Source organism: Argopecten irradians, chromosome 1 (assembly GCF_041381155.1).
Source record: "Argopecten irradians isolate NY chromosome 1, Ai_NY, whole genome shotgun sequence".
NCBI classification, from domain to species: Eukaryota; Metazoa; Mollusca; class Bivalvia; order Pectinida; family Pectinidae; genus Argopecten; species Argopecten irradians.
The window spans coordinates 9,593,894-9,617,827 of NC_091134.1; the positions used below are offsets into that span (position 1 = coordinate 9,593,894).

At 34.4% G+C, this 23,934-nt stretch overlaps 1 protein-coding gene across 1 annotated transcript; it reads right to left on the reverse strand.

Annotated features, from left to right (window-relative positions):
• Positions 1-347: 347 nt before the first annotated feature.
• On the reverse strand, positions 348-23,641 carry LOC138316968 (alkaline phosphatase-like). The gene is made up of 10 exons (XM_069258603.1): positions 23,453-23,641; positions 21,611-21,831; positions 9,953-10,127; positions 9,456-9,628; positions 8,549-8,656; positions 7,636-7,738; positions 7,017-7,169; positions 6,313-6,504; positions 5,661-5,819; positions 348-1,234 (listed from the first exon to the last, which is right to left on the reverse strand). The coding sequence occupies exons 1-10, from the start codon at positions 23,568-23,570 to the stop codon at positions 915-917; spliced, it is 1,722 nt and encodes a 573-aa protein (XP_069114704.1). The 5' UTR covers positions 23,571-23,641; the 3' UTR covers positions 348-914.
• Between the last annotated feature and the right edge of the window lie 293 nt (positions 23,642-23,934).

Below are 23,934 nucleotides of genomic sequence, written 5' to 3' on the forward strand. Positions count from 1 at the left end.
ATAAAATGAAATGATGCAACTATAAATAATCAATCTTTAACGAGGTAGTTGCTGCCATCGTTTTAGACCGATAGTCTTCAAATTAGCAATTGCATATACTATACGCAATATCTATTCTCAGAACAATATGAATTTTGTATATTGTTCTTCATTATAAAAATCCATTTCTATATTATATGCAACCACATTATGTACTGTTTTGCAAACCAACTGATTTTCGTGTGTTGTTCATTTTCCTGTAATACGAAGATGATCAGAATCCCGATAATCAATTACCGTGAGAATACCGCGATCACATATACAGTCGAATTATATGAATCCAAATAGTTAGGCAGAGAAACTCAAAATTGATGGAAGCAGTATTTAATTATGTCTTTCGGACGTATATTAAAAATACCAGTTGGCCGAAAACACCGGGAGTCTATACTATATCAGAGAGGTTGTTCTCAATATGCAGAAACATATTTTTGACGTCATACATATGTAGTTAGGTTACTCTATGAATGTTTTAACAGATTTATCAGCATTACTGAGATAAGTGTTTATAAAGTCAACCTGCATACCATAAATAATCATATTGACAAAAACCTTACAATTACATAGAAATTATTTATTTATCACACCGACTACTGTTTTCATAATCAAAATCATAAACATAAAAATCATTAAAAAAAACACCAGTATTTATCTTTGAACATAATATTCTTGAAAAGCAATTTAGATCTAGAATCACAAATGTAGTAAATAACAAATTTCTACAGTAAAATCACACGAGGAAATGGTATTTCCATATTTAAATTTTGGCAAGTGTCTGCATAATGAAAATGAAAATTTACAAAAATGTCTTGTCATGTACAATTCACAGAACACGAAGAAAAGCTTAGATTTTTTAGTTAGAAAAAAGGGAAGGACTTTTAAAATTTATACAACATAATGACAAACAGTACCACGCATACTTGAGTCATCGTGCCTCTTATAGCGTTTCCGGTATTAACGCCATTTGAACTCTCCGCACTCTTTGATGTCTCTGTAACTAAGGAAGCTGCGCAGTTGGCATCATCTTTGTAATCTCCAACACAGGACGCGAACGCCATGACATGAGGGATATAATGTTGCTCGTGTACTCCTTGAAAGAGATGGGACATTGGACCTCGGGCGTAAATCCCAACGTCTTCTCCAGCGTGAGTTTCATAGTCAAGGGGGACTGCAGACTGCGACGTGAAATCTTTAGTTGCTGCGAAAAGAAACATAAAATTCAATATCAATGTTTGAAATTACTCAGAACTGACTAGCATGGAGGAAAACTGCGAAGACTCCAATATACGTTCCCTTAAGATTATACAAAATAAAAAAAATCAAATCAAATCAATAATACCACGATTTCTCAGATAAGACATGCTTATTTTATATTGTTCATGTATGTATTGTTTTCATATAAACTTGATCGTATGTAATGATATGTTAATCATTACATTTCACTTAAGACAATCGACTGAGGAATCGAAACATATAAATGAAAGTCCATGAATATAAAGTGATAGTCTCATTTTCTCAAAATATAGCTCAATATGTTTTATACTTATTCTTGGAAGTAAATATGTTGTTATGTATCTTCTGTCAATGTTTCAAAGAATCCGAACCTGTTATTTTTATCTAAATCGATATTCAAGTTTGTCATTTTTGAGTAGTTTCTGCATATAAAAAACCAGCATTTGTCTTTGGTAAATGTTGTACTATGTTACAAGTATGTTACAGTTCCAGTAATCATTTTATGAAGTACATTTTATAGGTTATCTGTATACTTGTAATAAGGCATGTCGGAAATACCGATTTTCCGAGACCGGATCCATTGCGAGTGAATTAGTAGTGGGAGAAAGGAATTCGAACGAGAACACGGGTGTTTGACCTTGAGCGTATCGGTCGGTATGTTATGGAATGGAAACAAGCGCAAAATATAGTTTGCGGTGAGTAAATGATGTAATTTATTGCGCATTAGTATATCACCGTTTGGTTTATACACTCGGAAATCCGTTGTGTTTAGGTATCGTGGTATAAACAGGTTTTTTGCGATGTCACATTGTGTCACTGTGTACCGATGAGTAAGTTCATACAGTTTTAATATGTATGTAATTATAAAGCATTATATAGGGATTGGATTTCGCTTTTATGTTAACCGTGCTTGTATGAAGCAATGCATCTAAGAATATATTATATGGGGCGCGGCGCCCCATATTGAATATATTCTGACAGGAATTGCTCCATACAAGCTTGGTTAACGTATAAGCGAAATCCAATCCCTACATTTACACTCACACGACTTTTTTTATTTATATTTAATGCAATGAAATCGTCATTTAAATGTGACTTGATTATTCAATAAAAGTCGGTCAAAAGTGTGAGGAGCTTACTCAGTTGAACAGCGAATGATGACGCTTCTCTCAAGGTAAAATTATTCATCCGCGACGACAAAAAATTTTTTTATAGTAAAATGAACATGAAAAACAAAGTATATATGTACATGTTTTTACTGTACATTATAGAAATATTGCGGCGGAGGATCAAGAGTCGGTTTCATTAAATCAATCAGTAAGTTTATGCAATGACATGTGTTATACATCCAGTTTCTTGCGTGATGTTTCCATGACAATTATACTGTCATTTCATCAGACAATGGTGTAAAAACGTACGAGTTGCCAATTTCGGCACATGACTTTAGTGAGTAACGTTTACTCGCTATCAGTAAGGTCTTCGCTAGATATATTCACTAATCATATTTTGAAAATAGAGTCATTATGACCCGTAGCTGAGTTTGTGTTATAAGATGTTGATATTTGTCTTCTATATTTAAATGATATCATGTTGTATGCTCGTTTTCCCTATGCACATCACGTGTTTGTTCATATCCCCTTCTGTGTTTATTTAATAACATTCCAATTATTGCTGTTATTATATGACGTTTAAGTGATTTGTTTATGTATCAACAACCGATACTCACTCCCGCATGTTTGGACGATATGTCAAACATTGCTGGCGTTAATTTTACTAAAGCTTTCGATGTATTAAGATAGGATTTCATGCTTTCTTGTCTTTCAATCTTTGGGTTGGGGATTTCATTCATTTTTTATTTAAATGAGATTATAATAGATTAAAACAAAGAGCGTGATATTATCTCCCGCGCCCCGCAGTAGGTATATAAACCCAAATACATCAAGTGACAAAGTGGTAAAAGTAACAATTATTGCAGTAAAACTTTAACAGAAAAAAAAAACTAAAAATTGAAGGTCCGCAACACGAAGGGCACAACTGATATATGCAGAAAGTTAGGAAACATAAAGAGAAAGTTAGGAAACATAAAGAAACAGTAATTTGGTATATTTTGACTTAATTTCCATGGTAAAAAAACTTATATTGCTAGGACACTTCTCAGAAAATTTCCTGGAGCTGTTGAATGGTTTTAGATTTAATAAGTCCAGAAACAGTTATTTTGTATTTTTGACTAATTTTCCATGGTAACAGAAAATATTCCAAAAATGGAAAGTCCATGTAACCAAAAGGCACAACTAGGGCACTTGTCTGATATATTCAGAAAGTTTCATGGAGCTGCGTTAAACGGTTTTTGGGGATAACAATGGTATTCGGCAAGGCTGTCAACTATCACGTCTTCCCTTTGTTATAACGGTAAAAGTGATGGCCTGCAGTTCAAACAGATAAGAAATTCACAACACTGTTTCAAGCTTTTAATCTGGTTCAAAGGTTCAAAGCTGAATCAAGAAAAAAAGAAGAGTTATGGCTGTTAACCAATAAAAGCAAACGCAAACCACATGAAGGTATCAAATGTACACGCGATGGAATAAAATCAAACTGGGAAGGAAAAAAATCAATCGATGCAATATTGAATAATAAAATACGAATTAGGGACACAAACAATCACAGTGTACCAGATTATGGAACTACAATGTAGGACTTATGATTTTATATAGCATTACAAGAGGAATGATATAAAAAGAAACATCGTGATTGGAAAACTAGGAGCAAGAAGGACTTAGGGCAAGATGTATAGAATGTCATATTGGTATGTTAAATTTAGGTTTGATAAAAAGATTAACAGATGGAAATTCTACCATCATAATCTGGTAATTATTACCAAAATTAATGAATGAAGAATGTGAAAAATACCTTTTAATTTTCAAAATGAAAAAGCCACTGTTATCAAATTAGATACACCTATATATACATGTACATACCAAAGAAAGAAAGAAAATCGAGCCTTTGTAGCGAGGCCTTTCTGCCTTCACAGGCGTCTACAGGCGGAAATGAATTTAAGTAATATTGTACAATTATATGTATATTGATATACGTAAATTATTAATGTTGGGGAATAAAGACATTTAACTTAAAAAAGTCATTGATAAATAAATCGCGGTCAGAGAGAGTAGCATAAACTTTATAATGAAATATCGAAAAAAGAGGTCAAATTGATGAAGAAATCATATATGTGTATATTAAATAAAACGTTGAAATAGAAAGAACGCAGTTCTAAAATATTGGCAGAATATTTTACAAAGTGACGAATTATGTAAAACAACTATTATGAAAGACAGACGCATAAAGTTGTATATAAATAGATCTATTGGAAGCAAAAGATGAAAAAGAGCAACTGCGAACAAATGTGACATCAATTTATATCAGACGTGAACATATTTAAATATTCGTTTTCTTTTATTTTCAAATCGATAACCGTTATAAAGAATTCAAATGGAAATTATTTAATTACATCGTACCCTGGAATGGTTTATTGAAACCATAGAGGTTACAAGAAAGTGATTTGTGTAAAGTGTCCAAAGAAATCGAGAATTAAACACATTATTTTATTGAATGTAAATTAACTATTGAATCAAGCTCTATATATACTAGTATTTGGTTACCTTGTAATTAATATGGGAAAACGCAGAGCACATTATGAATCCTTATGAAATTCACCAAAGAAATTGTTATAATATACAATGTAAATTTGAGTGTTTTGAGTATAATATGTTCAACGATTTATACAGTATCACATGAGTAAACACAAAAAAAACCTAAGATAAGAAATTTGATGGAGGTAAGTATTCAGATTCGAACTGAGGAACATGAAGTAAAAAAAATCATGAATCGAGAATGTTTAACACATCCATACAAACTTACAAACTTTTGAATGGAGTAAAGTTCAGTGCGGGGACTATTAATTTGTATCGATTGCATGTGTGGATGTAGAAAAGTTTAGAAAAATGTTCAAACCAATTTTCTTTTGTGTGCGATTTATTTTCGCGAATTTTGCGATCAAATGAATTCCCGAAGAATCATCTCCGCGAATTTATAGCTTCTAATACGCTTGCGCAAATATATTCCAAGGTTTCTCCATTCACTTTTAAATCAGCGAAACTTAATCGTAAGGGAAATCCCGAAATTTAATAGCTACGAAACATATTCAATAATACAGTATATTGAATGTTAATGTATGTACTATTTTTATATTTCTTTAGGCATAAGTTTTCTCCTTGTGCTTCCATGTTAAAAATAAATGAGGAAAGTGATATCTTACTTCAGTTTGTTAGGAGAAACGGTGCCATGATTCATACATTTAATCATTTCTCAGTTCTTATATCACATATTATACCTACTTGTGACAGATTCCGTGAGGTTTTCTCTGCCCACGTAGGTTTTGTTTTTCCGTAGTGCGCTCATCTCCAATGCACCTGGTCCGTTTGTATACTGCAGGGTGGTATAGGTTTTCTTATCCTTCGCAAGTAAGTAGCCTCCCTGCATATCATCCACCAAACCTAAAAAAATATACATGTCACAAAATAACATTAAAGGATTATTCTCAATATGTTTTCAGTTTATAAAGTCATAAAACAAAACCTGGAAAGGCATTCTTCATGAAAAAGAATGTCCTTTTTTATCCATGACTTCATAAACTCAAAAGCTATTGAGTATAATCCTGATATCTTAGTAAGGTATAATTAAGCATTAAGATGCATATTTCTATTTGATTTTACAATAAAACAATTTGATTTGAGGCGCATTGATATCTTAGCCAATATTTACGGTTGGTCAGTGACTTGGCTACTTTTAAAAATTTTCTGCAAAAATTCTCTTCGTGTATGGCGTCATAATATTCGACGTAGAACTCTTTCGGTCTATGGGGAGATAACCTCCTTACCAATAGAAATGAGTGTAACATATCAAATTAAATTATCAACGTATCAATGAAATAAGCGTCTATATGGTTAAGGTTAGTAATTATACTATAGTAAGTTATGGTCCACTTACCAAATATGGGATTTCCACGTGACGGATAACCGGACAATACGAAAGTGTGTGAGTGGTCAGCAGTGACCACAATCAGTGTGTCCTTATCATCAGTCAGATTAACCGCTGTTTCAACAGCCTTGTCTAAGGCAATCACGTCATGAAGAGCCCGTTCAGGATTGTTTTCGTGGTGGGCATGGTCAATTCGTCCCCCTAGAATACATACTAGACTAAGTCGATAGACCTTTAATATAACAAAGGGCATAAACTCCGAGGTATCTATAATTATTCTAATAAAGCAATCCTCGAATTGAAGACTCAAATTACGATTATTCTTCTGTGCTAGGATATTTTGATATACGGTAAGTGTTCCCAGTCAGCGTTTAAACTGTTCGCGGTATGCAAATTTTCGCAATCTCACATGCAGATTTTGCATTGGTTTTGCGAATTAATTTGCGGAAATTTGAAGAAAGAGAAATAAGAAGATTTTGCGTCGTTGACTTTGAGTATCCACTTCCTGCTGTTTTCTTTTGTTTTTTGTTTTGACAATTCAGAAATGTTTTGATGTAACTCTAAAATTATTTCTCCCCCCCCCTCTCAATATATATATAGCTGTATATCATATACTGTTAGTTTCCTCGTGTAAACAACTTGTTTCAAATGAATATGCTGACAATAACAACATTATATCCATGTATCGAAGCGGACACCTTCTGCGTCTTTACCTTCGACAAGTAAGAAGTATCCTTTGTCTTGGTTTTTTTGTAGTATTTTAATAGCTTTGTCAACCATTTCCGCCAGGGAAGGTTCACCAGCCATTTCGTATTTCGGATCTAGTCGGTCAATATCGTATTGCATATGACTGGCTTCAAATAACCCTAAAAAAACGAAAAAAATAAGTAAACAATTTCATAGATTTGGTTATTTTCGTGGACTTCTCGTGATTTCGCGGGTCATTGATATCATCGGGAGAATATAATAAGCGATACATTGAAAATAAAAGCTGAATCAACGAACATTTAAAACCGCCGAAAATGTATTTCTCTTATTTACTTATTGAGGTCAAAACGCAAAAAAAATATATTATCCCGCAAAAATATTTAACTACATACATGCTAATAATAACAAATAAAAAACTCTTCTGTGTTCTACATTAATATAACCCGGAGGATCCAAGGCTGGGATGTTTACTTTGTTGATATACTATACATGTGATTGGTTTTTATATAGGAATAAAGATATAACAAAAATGGCAGAAACAAATATAATAAATGTATCTGTTATCTTAGATAAAAAACAAATAAAAACAAATGAAATAAAAAAGAATAAGAGGGGCTTTCTTACCCATAAGGTATTCTGTGTTTTTAGGATCCACTGAGTTAAAGTCAGAAGTGTTCCACACATAGCGATGTGTTAGGTTTCTGTGTCGTTTATCCTCTATCCATTCCTGTGGAAATTAAAATTTCTAAAAACTTAAAAACTTATGATTAGACATTTCTTGTGATAGATCAAATGGAATTGGATTTAAAGTGCTTTAATTCAACCTTAAAGTGATACATTTCCATACCTTCCCCATTCACACATCTACCTGGTTAATGCTATTCCTAGATCTGTCAGAGCATTGGTATGTGTATAAAATTGATTTTGTTTTATTTTATTTAAGGATTAACTTGAATAAAGTTTTTATGTTATGGAGATATAACATAAAAATCTGAGTGTACTCATAATAAACCGCGAAGCGGTTTATGATGATATTACACTCAGATTTTTGTGTTATATCTCCATAACATAAAAAATATATTTAAATTAATCTTTATAATTCAATTTAATAAAGATAATCTCCCCAATATTCAAAATTCATTTGGGGACTCCTTTGTCTATGAAATAATAACGCCGTCATCTCAGCCAATCAGAAGCAACGTTACAAACGGCGACGCTATTTTTTTCCTTTATGGGTTGATAAAGTAAATTTTTAAGCCAATGAAAATGCTCGTAACAAGCAAAATTGAATTATTAGCTTATCATTAAAATATTGAACATCAACAACGGGGTATATATAGGTAAAATAATCTGTAATAGTAAGATCACTAGCACATGATTTTATATCCATTATTTTTCTTTTCTAATTTCTATTTTAATCAAATGATAGCTAGTTTCATAAACTTGTAGCGACTTTAAAAATGTAAATGTATGTTTGAAGGTTAGTCACTTTCACAGTTTTTATGAGGACTCCAACTACACTGCCGTTTTGTGTTACCTCTATTAAGTTCCGTCCGTCCCTTCGTCCATCTTTGGTGACGTTTCTCTTCTCTGGATCAACAGTGTTGTTAGGTACGAAGAACGTTCGTCCCCCACCCATTATAACCTTCAAAATAAACCCACAGCATTTACAGCATATGAATGTATTTATGTCTAAAACGATGATGCGGTTTTAGACCATATTATATTGCTTAATCTTTTTTTTTTCTATTTCGCACACATACACAAGAGCTCATTTTTATGAAGCAAAACATGAAACTACCTACTGCCTAAAATGTAAACCTAAAATCCAGACATTGTATGTCTGTCCTGCCTTTAAAACATTTTAATGTAACACATGTCTATTCATGTATGAATATTTTCCTTTACATTCAAAATTGTAGTCTTGCTATGCGGTTCTATTTGCATAATTATAAGGTTTTCTTCACATGCTAATCCACATGCAAAATATAACTGGGTTCATCATCAACGACCGTGTACTGTATTCCGCTCTGTTTCCGCGAGACATACATTTTGGTGTAATTTTGCGAGAGAAATTGAAAGCGATTCAAATGCTCCACGTATAAAAGGAACAAGATAATGTACATATGCTCGTGAGAGCCATTGCACACAACAAAAAGAACAAGAGATATATTCGTCAATTTGCTGAAAATTTCAGTGACGTAGAATATAGTATAAGAGAAAATAAATTGGACTACAGTAATAGAATCGGTATATAAACTGACTGGTGTCCAGATATCCCGTGTTTGCATTTTTTTTCTTTTGCCGCAGCAATGCTCTTGTGTTCTCTTCTTTTTTATGGTAAATTGACAACTTGACATACTAGCAGATCATCTTAATCAACGTTGCCAATGTCACCCATGGTCAAACATCACATATTAATGTTCCCGTGATGGACTTGTTACCTTTAAGTCCCGGTTTTCTTCCACTAATTGCTGAGCTATATCCTTACAGCCCTTCCCGACCGCGTCTCCCATCGGAGCGTCCCCTTCCCAATCCCGGTCCGCTACGTGAGCGTATCCGGCGGCTGGAGTGGCATGTGTGACGCGCGTAGTAGTTACCAGCCCAACACTCTTTCCTGTCAATTATCACAAGACTTTATAATACAACAATTGTATATTCATACTCGATATAGCAATTATCCGACTATGATTGTGTATTTTCAAGTTAGTTAGTAATTAACGACGCAATTCTAATTTTTGTAATCACGTTTGGCTTTTTACTATCGGTAATGAGGATAATCATTATATTTCTGTACGCGATAGAAGAAGCGAAGTATCTTTTTAATATATTTTTGTTTTTTTTGTTATTTGTTTGTCACATGGAGATGTACGTCTTTTACGTGTTTGCTATGGTATGTTAAGACGAAAACAATTTTTTCTGTATCAACGCTTTGCCTTACCTTTATCCATTGACCAGTTATATATAGATGTTAAGTGGGCGTCTTTGGATGCTTCACAGTCTCCTCTGTCTACTCTCGCTTCCACTCCCAGCATTCCCATATTGGATTTAACTCCACAAAGATATTGAGTTCCAGTTCCGGCTGAGTCTGGTGTCTGATGGTCCTGATTGTATGTCTGACATGGAAAAAATAAACAGAACCATTCAGGATTCTACTTTTATATCAACAAAGTAAGAAATAGTAGTTACTGTATTTCAATTACGGAGTTTATAGGTTTTGCTATAACATGGTAGTGCCTGGTTTTGCAGAGAAAAGATAATGGGGCAACAGGCCAAGAGTTTCCCGTTGTTAACAGTGTGACCGGTGAGGTATACTCTGATATCAATGTGTCTCAAAATGGCCGTCATATGATCATGAAGTCAACACAAACAGGCACATCCACTCATTACATGCTACACATCGGATGCCAGAGGCAACGACAGTCTTGAATCAAATAAACCGAACAGCTTATCAAAATTAATCAAACTTATTCACAATGTGTCAATTCTAATACTGACTCAAATGATTTCGTTGTCACTGCCTTCTTAATGACAGCTTCTGACCCGGTGTAACGTTGAAAATGGACCCTCGTTGAAAACTGACCTCGGGTCATTTTCCAACGTGGAAAAATGACCCGAATGTCGTTGAAAACTGAACTTCAAGCGCTCTTTTCAAACCAACCCGTTGAAAAGTGACCCCATAATAACTCAATTATCATTACGTAATCCAACGATACAAACTAGATCTCGACAACGCTTTCCCAATTACTCGCACAAGTCGATTCGATGTGTTGATCTAATTATGGAAAAAATGAATGTCAAAATTCAAAGTAATAATTTCCAAATGCCAAGATTCATTTTTGCTCATTATTATTGGTTTTTTTTTGCGATATAAGAGGCAAACAAGTGCAGAAATGAGCAAAGAGGATCAAGGCTTTACTTAGTTTGGTTTGGTTTACATTGTTTTACTTTCAAATACTAGTTCTCCAGAGGGAGAATATATATAAACATTAAATAGTATAAATATCCCTTTCATAAATTTTCAGCCTCTTTGCCATCTTCAGGTACATAGAAACACAAGAAAGGCTAGATGAAATCCATCTTGAACGTTTTGACATATTGCCGTAGCAACAATAACGTCATGTATATAATGACCTCATAGACATCATGACGTCACAATTATTATGACGTCAAAAAAATAGACATAAGAACATCCTCTGCACTCTCCATTTCATGTAAAAATGAACTTCACATCGCATCCATATGGCTGTCTGGTATTTTTAGCATATGAATCCACTTCTCCTCATGAAACTGGCTGTATGCCCGGCTTGGATCTTTTAGTACAAACTATACTGCTATTTTGATGTCAAACTCTGAGTGACCCTCAAAATGTCTGTTTATTTGTTTGTCAGACCCATTCCTCTCCGCACGTCCCTTACACATGTACATGTTCACTAAATCGATCTCTTACCGTCCGTTCTGTTTCCCCTACATAAGTGGTAACAATACTATATATTGTTTTACGTCATATAAACGGTCAGGGTCAAGTAAGGACGTGCCAGGTTGATTGGTGGAGGAAAGCCGGAGTTCCCGGAGAAAACCCACCGGCAGCGGTCAGTACCTGCCAACTGCCCCACATGGGATTCGAACTTGCGACCCAGAGGTGGAAGGCTTGTGGTAATATGTCGAGACATCTTAACCACTCGGCCACCGCGGCCCCATCAATAAAACAGCATGTAATGATTTTGTATATTTAGAATTAGGAAAGTTATCTTTGTACCCAGAAAAATATGAATTTTGGAGTATAGGCTAAATTACTAAAAGGTACTTCTAACTGTATTTCAAAAGAATGTTTAGATGAAATAATTGAAACTAATGATGAGTGGATTATTTACATTAAACATGAACTAGTAAAATGGATTAGGATACCTCTGGAATGTAACGTACGCTGGCTGTTATACATGTAACATTATTTAGAATAGAATTAATGACGTATAGACAAGAGTTTATTAACAATAATTTAAATGATACAAAACGAGGTATACTTTAAAAACATTAAGTAGACAATTTTTGTTCACAACTTATTTAAAAAAGCCTATTGACACGGAATGTAAAATATGTTTAAAGCTGACACAAGTTGAAAAGTATACATTTGAGATTTTTAAAAAATAGTAGTTTTTTTTCAATATTTTTTTTTTTTTTTTTTTTCAAAATTCGTTTCTGAGAAAACCTCTTGCGTATCTTAGGACGGACAGTCGCAATTACATTAACTCTGCTTAGATACAACACCGGGTACCGACCCATAAAGCGCGCACACGTGTAATCAGACGAACGCTCGCTGTTCCAGGTGTAACAACTAACACCTGACCGGCTTTAGATATACTGTACTATATACCCCGGACTTGTTTACGAGTAACTTGAGGCCGTGGAAGAATAAAATGGTTAGTACGTTCAGATTTTTCTCAAATACAGTTTCTAAGATCTATTGAATAAAAAGTAATGAATGAATCTATTCCTCCTTTCCACGTGCGAGATCTACCTTGATTATAACGTAAACAAACTCGGAAATTCTTATGGCAGATAACAAAATAGCATTGTCCAACTAAAACTAAACACTGGGAAACATAGCAACATTTGATTTTCAAATAACATATGTATAATTTAAAAATAATACCAGCATCACAAAGGCTACAATCTTAAAGTGAACAGTTGGGCAAGGATGGCTAAAGTTGGTAAAAATGTTGTGAATGTATCCAGTATAATTTCTTATGAAATGGAAAAATAAAATCTCTCGTCAAAATCTGTATGCGTACGAAGAAATTGATTTAAAGTATGGGAATTCCAAAACGTCCTCCCGGCTCACTATGTCCGTGGTTACATTTCCACGCAGCCTCGTTTCAATGCTTTCAACTTTTCTTTACTTTAGTGGTCAGAACTGGGAAACTAAGCAGAACTTGACCGTCGTATTAATATGTGAGAACTTTTGGAAGGCCAATGAAAGCATTTAGACTGGTTTTCTTTGCCCGACTATTCACTTTAACTTTAACCACTCAGAGAGCTTTTATTTCGAAACAATGACAACAATGTTTTTGAAACTGATACTATTTCATTCGGAATAATCAATTGCCTACATGTACCAATTTCCACTTATATTAAAATAATATTTCAATTTCAACCAATCAGATACCCCCATTTTGTTTCCATGGCAATCAACCTTTACAAACGTTATTCCATGGTATTCAGCATATTTGATAACCCCTATATATAAATTTTCACTTAAATCTAACAATATATAAATTTCAACAAATCAAGGGCCTCCGTTTTGTTACCAGGGCAACCAATATTTTAAAAGAAGTTACCATGATATCAAGCATCTACTAAATTATTGGTAAATCATTAATGAACACCGATTTTCACTTACATTAGACTCTGAAATCATAAACTGGAAATGCATAATTACATGTAGGTATACTAACAAAGAAGAGGTCCGTTTTAACCTGCACTCTCTATTTTTAAGTCACTGAAAACCTGCTTTCCCGGAATTTAATTATGAAACTAATTTACACCTAGACAGAAATTTCATGGGAAACACGCGTATCATGGGGGATAAAAAGGAAGAGGATTTTGACACATTTAAATATTCGTCAAAATAAAGACTTAATCAACGATTTTGCTAGTCATAGTTACGTCATTTACAGACGTGTAAGTTGAATCTCGTGTGTGAGGTGTGAGATGTGAGGTGCGTGGTGCGTGATCTAAGAGACCTCGGTTTATTTGTGTTGTGTCTCGTTGTGGGGTGGATCTCTTGCCTTTTAATAGTGATATTGTACTGAAATGCGCCGCCTAATATACTTAACAACACACTCTACTCGGTCACATTATACCAAAAGACGGGCGAACCAATAGGTCTGCTGTAACCGAGATTTGAGTTATTGTAAAGTGTTTTGGCGACTCGACATGCTATTATGAAACACAGTAAGAAGATTTGTTGGTGAGGCGATTATTCGCCTCAATGTGTTTCAGATCCGCTTTTTAATAATCTACTCCAAGCTTCAGTTCGCATTACTATCGTTTTGGTTGCAACCGCCAGATTAGCTAATACCTTAGTAACGATTTGCCATATGATACGTGTATGCTCATTTATTAGCATTATTCAGATATTGAAAATCCATGTATCAGTCATTATATAAATTCCAGGTTTCAAATGTCAATATGGATGATTCGCAATAAATAGATTTATCTTTAATGCACTATTGTTACAGATCTCCATTCATGTATGCGTTTTGCTACAATAAACCCGGCGTGTCAATGGTGGCGAGTTTGTCTTTTCTTTTTCATTGATGTCTTAAATAAATATGGTATCATCTTCTCCCAGTATGATAACTTTACTACTAATCACGTATGCATGAAACGTTCTCCGGTTGAGACAAGACTTCTTTTACCCTGAAACATTTTAAATCATTGTAAAATCATTGAAATCATGGTAGCTTTGCCGTAGCCATTCCGACAAATTAGAACTACTCCGTTTCTGCATTCACTCATGAAATCACGCATGCAAGACGTTCTGTTTTTGATATCATTTATCACCAAAAGTTACCAACATTTTGAGAATTACAGTATTTTCAATGCATAGGGTTTATTTAACGAGTTAAAAAACAGCTGAACATGATTTTTTGGCAATACTGCCAAGATTTATTATATTTATATATGTACATCAATATTTAAGTGAAATGAGTACATACGGTCAAAAAATGAAGCCAAATTGTGGTCTACAATTTCATTTAACATTTCTATAGTGTAATTAATAATTGTAAAGTGCAGGTATGTTTCCTTATAAACATACATAAGGCACAAAAAATATAAAAATTACAGCATATAATTTCTATGTGGTAACTAACGTTTATCAAGCATCTGAATCCATTTGAAGATTTGCATAGCTTAATTCATCAAACTTAATGGTTTTCAATAGAAAAAAATGAAGAAAAAAAATCAACATGTCAATTTTTTCGCCAAGTTACGGCATATATAATTTTAACGTGGAAGAGATAAATTTTGTCCTGCAATTGAGAACTTCATGAAATCTCATTTATCGTGATCTAACACGGTATGTCCAATGATATGATTAAAAATAAATCACTTTGAATTTAATTTATGAAATTATTGTAAACCAATTGATGTTCACCGTGACTTCATTTCGCGTTTCTATGTCATATGACATAGCAAAGGCGACTAACTTTCGCTATTTTGAGTCACATGCTTCTACTGTGTCATTACTCGGATCATTTTTGGGACCATTATTTTTTGCGGTTTCTGATCATCCGAAAAATAGGCAAAATTTAATCCCACATGAAAAGAAGTTTGTTTATGGTGATGTAACTGGAATTGGAATCCAATCAATATTTGAGAGTATATGTTTGATTTTATTTTCAGGTAAAAATAATTCAGTTTAGGTGATTCAGCTGTTTTATCAGACTAAATATTTTGTTTCATCAGTGAAGGGAAAAATGCAAAAACACGGTCTTTAAGACTATATCCACGCGTGTCCTTCTGATACATGTAAAACCACGTCAAACCATACCATTGCGATAAACAATACTATAAAAGGCAATTATTTAAGGTATAAAAAGTCACGGACAAATAATGAACTCAGACTATTGTTCACAATTGATCACGATTTACAGACATGTAAATAATAAGGGCGCAGCCCATCGAGCCCGAAGGGTACGAAGTGCGAAGCACTTCTATGGCAACGCATACATAAAATAAAGAAAAACACAATCTTCAAAATTCAATCCTACACACTGACAGCTTCAGTTTGCGGCCGCCATTTTTTATCCACTGTAAAAAATCTCATCAGCGTAAATGCGATATTTGAAGTCAGCTCATTATATAGTCAAGCGAATCAAACGCTTTTAAGATCCGACGAACGTAATCTTCATCCGGCAGAAGCTCGGTGCTGTTGCTCTTTATTTGCAAGCGTTCAAGTGATAAACTACCGTCCAATATAATCACCTGACCAAAAACAGCATATCGTTTATGGAAATAAACGGTATTTTTTCTTCTCTTATGTGGGTTTCCTTCTCAAATGGGTGTTTTGGGACAAAGATAAAGTGTGAATATATGGATGAAAAATAAACCAAAAATTCGGCTCCGTTATTTCCATAAATTGAACTTTTTAACATTGCTTGATTTATTCTTACTGAAACATCTGACGGCGCCCTTTAAGGCCTTGCCTTCAGTCATATTAAAATATAATTTGCATTAGTGTGAACTTGGAATGAAACTTGACATTATTAGTGCGAGTGTACTCGTATAATTATTTTCCTTGTCGAGTGTAGAGTCTGTGTACATCCGCTATGCGCAGGCGATACCGGAAGCCAGTATCTTATAGCGTTAATCTTCTATAAATTAACAACATTCGTGGCTTCTTCATGACATAAGGTTTCAGGAAAAAAATGGACCCCAAAAAATCATGGCCCCTAGCCAAAATGGTTGCCAAAAACCACCTTCTGTGACCCATAACTCACGTTCTATACCAGCTAAACCCGAACTTTAAACGTCTACACCCATATTATTGATACTTAGGGAAATTTTGGTAGTGTTAACTTCATGTAGAAGGACCGACATTTTGTATTTCAAGCTGGACGCCAACTTTGTGAGCTATATCTTTATATATAATGCATTTAAATGGATAAGCTGACTTTAAACAACTACAGTGAGAGTACTTATATGTGTGTAGTGTTGGTACATAAATAATTTGATTCTTATTTTAATTTCAACATGACCGCCATTTTGAAATCCAAGATGGCCGTTTAAATTAAAGTTGTTTCCGAATTTCACTCTGTAAATTACCGAGCAAAATATCAAATTAACATTTTTAAACGTCTATACCCATATTATTGGTACTAATTACAATTGATACTTAGGATCATTCTGGTAGTGATAAACTTCGTGTAGAAGGACCGCCATTTCGTATTCCACGATGGCCGCCGAATTTACTAGTACCTTTAATTCAAAACTTTACAAATGTTAGCCGAACCTCCGAGCTAGAACTCCCAATCTCATTACTGGAGATGAAGGTGGCGAAGGCAAGATAGACGATGGTGTTGAATTCAGAACAGATATGAAGTGCTATGCTAGCAGTGCAGTATATACAAACTAAATCCACCTACAGCGCATAGCCACAATCAGTAAAACATGCATACGGCATCAAGTACTGGGTGAAAATAAATTGCTGCGATGTAGACCAGAAGAATAATAAGCCTTCAAAGTAAGTGCAAACAATGGAGATGATAGAGAGTATAAACAATATTAGGACCACATAGACAGCAAACTAATGTCGTCAGATATTGGTCATCTGGACAGCAAACTAGCTAAGTCAGATATTGGTCATCTGGACAGCAAACTAGCTAAGTCAGATATTGGTCATCTGGAACCTTGCCGAATTTAGTTCTGGTTGACGTTGATATATGACAAAAATTGGGACCGATAGTGCAGGATGCTGATTGTGTAAACAAAAACTCTTTGGCGTTCTACAACCCCAACTCCTTAAAAAAGTATAGCGGTTGTCATGAGAAGGCGCTAAGTAAAGTGACAGACATCATGAAAAGAGAAAAAAACAAAGTAGAAGCTCTAGACACTAAAAGAAACACTTTCATCAACTTTGCTAAAGGCAGATAGGGATGACAGACGTCTGTATGATCTAAAGAATGAATTTATATATTCACATGAGAAATAAGGTGGATTGTGTTCTCAGAAACCATAAAGTAAAATGTGTGCCTAGATTTTCTCAAGTGGTTATGGATGACTTGACAGTTCCATAGGAGTTACGCTATGAGGAAGGAAGGATTTGAAAGGAGGAAGACGAAGTATTAAGGTTTGGTAGAAGATACTAATTAACAATCTCCTTGCAATAGTCCCAAGGATAATTAGCGAAAGTGCTACGTACACTATGTTTAACAGAAATATTTGTAGTTAGCACTGGTTTTAATTCCACAAACGTAAGGGGCCAGATCACTGATATATATGGATGATAATGTTATATTGAATGCGATATTAACAACGAAAATGGCAAATCAAGTTCGCAGATATAAGCCAACAGGTCGTATATCTAGTCTTATCTCAGACTAGTACACGTACACCGAATATAATAAATTACCCGGCTGGTCAAATGAACAATGTTTCACATGTTGGACTCGTCTGTTATTTGACCGAACGTTTGATAACTGGGGTGATGATGATCACTTATCTAGATATTTGGGCCTTCACCAAAATATCTATCATATGGTCATCATCGGTGTCATATTTTGTACCCCATCTTTGTTGCTACAATTAATCATTTTGGCAGAAAATGTGATGTTTGTTATTACATGTATGTAAAACTTAAGTATGTTTTTCAATTTAACTCGTATGAGTTTAATGTCATAAATAAATGACCTTTTAACAACATACCAATCTTTTTAATATTACTAGTCAAAGTATTTAGCAACAAAACAACCGTCAGTCTCTGAACAAAAACAAGCTTTCACAAATATAATTTATTTCACCAAAATAAATACATTTGTGTTAGTTGTTTTGATAATTAATTATTTTTCTCAAACCATCCGTATCCATTTATACAGCGTTGTTGGCTCTTGTAAAAAGATAGGAGTGATAGCCCTTGGTCATCTCTTTACCAGTATGTAGCTAGATATAGTCCACACACGTAAAGTGGTGTATGCTTTTCAGGTCCCCTTCTGGAGCATCACGCGTGATCAGTAAGCGGGGCATACGTAAGCATCACATGTGACCATCACGCGTGATTAGCGCGTGAGGTCAGTATGTCTCTTTGGTGATATAACCGGGACCAATTGATTCTGGCCTCGTATCACTACTGTCCATTATCAGACATTCTACTAGGGTGTCTCCACGTACATCGGTATGTGATGTTTGATTTCTAAACCCTGGTTTTCGGATTATTTGTGAGTTTTATAAACCCTCCCTTTCTTACCCTACTCTTATCTTTTTTCTAGAGCTATAATGTATACAATAATGTACATTATGTTTATGCCATGTACTTACCGCCATATTTTGTACCCCATCTTTGTTTCTATATAGCTACAATAATTCATTTTAGCAAAAAATGTAATGTTAAGTCACTATCTAAAATGGAAGTATATTTTTTTCAATTAAACTCGTAAGAGTTTAAAGTCATTTATGAATGACCTTTTAACAACATTATTATTGCTAGTTAAAGTTTATACCAACAAAACAAGCTTGAGTCTCTGAACATAAACAAACTTTCACAAAAGACTTTATACAATGAAATGCGTTCAAGCGTCCGGATTTGACTTTCGGATCGTTCAAACCACAAATTATGTGAATAGTTCCAACCAGTCGTATGCGCGTTTATCGGCTCGAAAAAGCGTCAGTCAAACCGTTGGTGGAGTTTAGTAACAGCGATAATCTAACTGAGGACGGAGTTTACATGTTATAGCTGTTACACATACAAAAACCTACATAATTTCAATCATTAATACCGCAACAATTTGGCATACAAAATCGTAAAATAAAAACAGCATTACATGCATGTATATAGTCATGACCTACAGGTACATAGCCATAGTCACAGGTTAAAATGAGTGGAAATTTGGAATTTGATATCTCAACTTTACAATACTATTTTATTTTAAATCACATGAGCTAGAGAGTCGTCACTTTATACATGTACATGTATATTCCAAACGTCAAATTATGCTTTCTTGAACTACAATAGAGTGTTTTTTAGCACAACTTATCATAGGTTTGAATAGAAATCTACATATTTACAAGCATACTTTTAAAAATTACTATTACAATACATACAACTAACAATTAGAGGTGGGATGTCTGCTGCCGGATGTAACATCTAAATTAGACCAAAAAATATGTCTGGTTAGGTTACCCCACCGACCCTAAGTTTTTAGCCCCGACCCTATTTTTCTGTACCTAAAAGGATACTCCTATTAATAGCTTTACTCTAGACCAATCTGAGCTGTTTATATCTTCTTTCTTCGCCAAATTTCCAACTATTCATTGTTAAATAAAGAACCAAGAGTGAAAGACACTACATGTAATGTTTAATCAATTTATTGATAAATAGGAACCATATATCTAAACATACATATTTTTTGACCTTATATATACAGCTACAACCGTGTATGTTACAGTGAACGTTTTACGAAGCTATCAAAATATGGTGGTATTGTCTTTCGATGGTTATATGGTACTGATTGATTTCAAAAGCATGTTTGAAACCTTTTTATCGTGTATGCTAACAAATCTTTGGTACAAAGGCTTGACCAAGTCAAATCAGTAGATCCCTTTGAAGTCAACATTGTTTGCGCTACACCACATTGAGTCTATAACTAATCGAGGCAACTTCGAAGGGTTTTTCATTGGCTGTCGGAGGAGTCTAATCCGGACGCTTGAACGCAGTTCACTGTATGGTAGTGAAGCTGGGATAGACTGTAGATATTGGTTATTGTTGTAGAGATAGGTTATTTGGTAAAACATCCGACTAGATATTCTGAGGTCCCGGAGTTCATGTCCCGAGTTCGAATCTTGGTCTTACCGTTACATTTTCTTCCGTCCTGTTACATTTCGAGTTTCAAGTCTGGATATTACAGTTTCATTTCTCCTCCTAAACCTGGCAGATTAATACCCTCTTACAAGGGCATGTCACGTGATCAGGGATATTTTAACTTGAAATTTGAGGTGGACAACCAAAATTGTATACGAGGGTCGAGATATTTCTGTGACCAATGTTTTATATTTTGTCTCCCATGCGTAGTAGAAAAATGATGAAACAGTTGTTTTCAAGCATTCACGTCGCATCATCATCACAGGGACGTCGATATACATCAACATTGATGTCATCATGGACAATGCACACCGCGGTTACCCGACACGTATTGATGACGTTATGTAGTTGTCTAGTGCGTAAAAACTGTCTTACACCCCCCCCCCCCACCCCTGTTTATGGTTAATTTATTTTTCCCTTTCATCCACGGTATAAACGTATGGAAGAAAAATGTCTCTTTGATATAACTAGATATGTCGCACTAAACTTATCCGTATGAGAGCTATATTATCATTAAGAACATTCACGAAAAAAAAACCAGTTTTATGGAAATCACTTTACAAAAAGTCTGGTTGTCATGGCAACTGATTTCGAATGATTCCTATTTCAATTAGGGGTTACATATGGTATCTTTTATTTTCTCTATTTTTGAAACTGGGGATAGAAGAATCAAGGGGTAGCATCAGCATATGCTTGTCACTCCGTTAACGATTTTTGGTAAAACAAAATAGTAAATAAAGTGTACAAAACGAAATCATATTGACGTCTTATTAATTTTTTACAAAGTTAAAATTATAACAACGAAAGCAATTTGTATAGAATATTCACTTTTGTAATTATCCATTCACCACAAGAATGTCCAAGAGTGAGCATTTGCGTGAACCCAATTTCTCGAAGCAAAGCGATTGTGACATTTACCTTCATCAAAACTATAGTAAATCAACACTGTGAAATGATACTTCATATATATGACAGTAGTTAATTCAACAACTAACAAATTTCATATGGAATTTTACGAACCCTGCTTAGAGCGGCATTAGGGAAGGTGTCCCAGATAAGCTCTCCCTCCTCGCCTGATCTGTGCTGAAGTTGACCCTTTAGAATCCTACCAGCGGTTACCGTTGAGATTCCCATACCGTCGCCCAGGAAAAATATCACATTTTTTGCCACACCTACATTTGGTGTCCACTTCAGCCGTCTGTTAAGATCTGTCTTTGCAATATTCCTCCAATGAAGTGGTGCTGTTAGAAAAAAATAATGTTTTGTTTTTATCAAACAATCGATATATACATTGTGTAAATGGCGAAATACATTCAGCTGTTGTGAAAGGCATAACAAACCCTTAATACTGCGCTGGTTCAAGCAATGCCTAATACTTAAGCCTTATTTGGTTACCAATTAAGACGTTAAATAAGGCAATGCTTCATATCAACCATTGTGTAACGTGCACAGAAAGACTATGAGAAGTGAAATACCGTTTTGACCGTTAAAACTCAAGATAATACCCTAAAAAGTGAAACTTGGACATTTTCATACATCGCATGCTTTAATAACAGTACAATGATGGTTGTCGTGGTCTAAAAAAGGGTGACGTGGCGATAAGTTAGTCATTGCTTTGAATATCTTTTTTTTCTTCTATTGTTATCAAAGGGACATGAACCTTAAATAATTTGTTCTGTATGCTTAGATATGAATTTCAGATGTTTATTGAATATTTTATTACAATGATTGGTTATCTAAAACGACAGGAAAACGTTGGGAATACCTAGCTCAAAAATGATAAAATAGACCGTCATTTCTATATTTGGAACACAAAACGGAAGCTGGCCGAAAGCGAGGTAATACTGAATAACAAACTTGCTGACATGACAAGGAATATTAGTTTTCCACATTTTAAGATTATTTTCTGATTACGATGGTTGAAAAATGAAGTTTAAGCCACATGTTGTAAAAAAATATTTGTATTTATAGCGTAAGAATGATAAGTCAAAAGTCAAACGAGACTTTTCATTCGACAGGGCACCGCGAAGGGAGGACTTATTGCACATATGTAGATCACGCAAGTATAAAGCGGGGAGTTGCTCCCGTCTCTTGCATTTCAGCGATTCATTTATATTTACATATTTTCCCAATCGCGCACGTTACTGACTCTTGACGTACACTTTTTCTATCAGAATTCGTTTGTGTTCGCTTCACCCACGTTTTTGACCCACCATTTTGTTTATATTTGTGCAGTGCATTGTGGGAGGTCACTAAAGTTCAACACTACTATACTATCGTTACAAAATTCGACCGGGCCGGTTTAAAATACAGAAAGATGGAATTTCCATTTTAAGTATTTTACTTGACACATTTACACAATAACTGATATATATTACTTAGAAAGGTATCTGACACGTCGTAAATATGTATTTTACTTAAATTTACATGGTCTATTTAGGTTTATGTCCCTTTAAAAAGTGATATTTTAAGGAACATAAAATAGCATAAAAATATCAAGTTTGTAGAAGTTATATCGCAGGAGTACAACTTTTTTTAAAAACTTTATATCTCATTAAGTCTTATAATGATAAAGATACGAAAATACTTATAAACGACACACGCTATATCGAGTGTTTCAAATACATTGTATGCATCTACGAATTGCACAAAAAACAGATTTAACGGTAATATGCTAAAATAATTGTTGAAAAATTCTAGTAGTATCGGTTACTAACAACATGGTAGAAATGATATTGTTGCAAAAAAGACAGCAAACTGAAACAGTTGGAAATTTCTTAGTAAATATGATAGAGTCGTGAATACTGTTATGTTACAAAACGTTGAAGAAAAAATTACATAATACAAAGTCCGTTTACTTACTCTCGTTGTTGCCACTGAAACGGTGGTCAGTCATTGGTCCTTTTGTATCAATTGGTACCTGCAGTCCAGTGCAGAAGGAAAACAATAGAATGTTTTTGAAAACCATTAGCCCGGCCATTTCTGGAAGTTGAACTTGTCTATTTGTGAAGGTATCGCGCACTACTGACACCCGAGATAATATACAGGACGGATTCGTTGGTGACCTTCACCCCAAGTCGCATAAGATTCCAATACACCCAGCTATTGGTGACATACACTTGTAAAAGCAGATAAGGAAACAAAATAAAATATTAAGTTTATCGACAATAAGAAAATATTGCTCCAAAACGCAAAATACTCATTTTTATTATTCCTAATGTTCAATTATTATTATAACTTTCCCCGTGCTATACGTTTTGACTAAATGAGAAAGAAATTGTATTATTAATACACATTTATTTAATAAATTACTCACTTAAATTATAATTCATTCGATTCGTCCT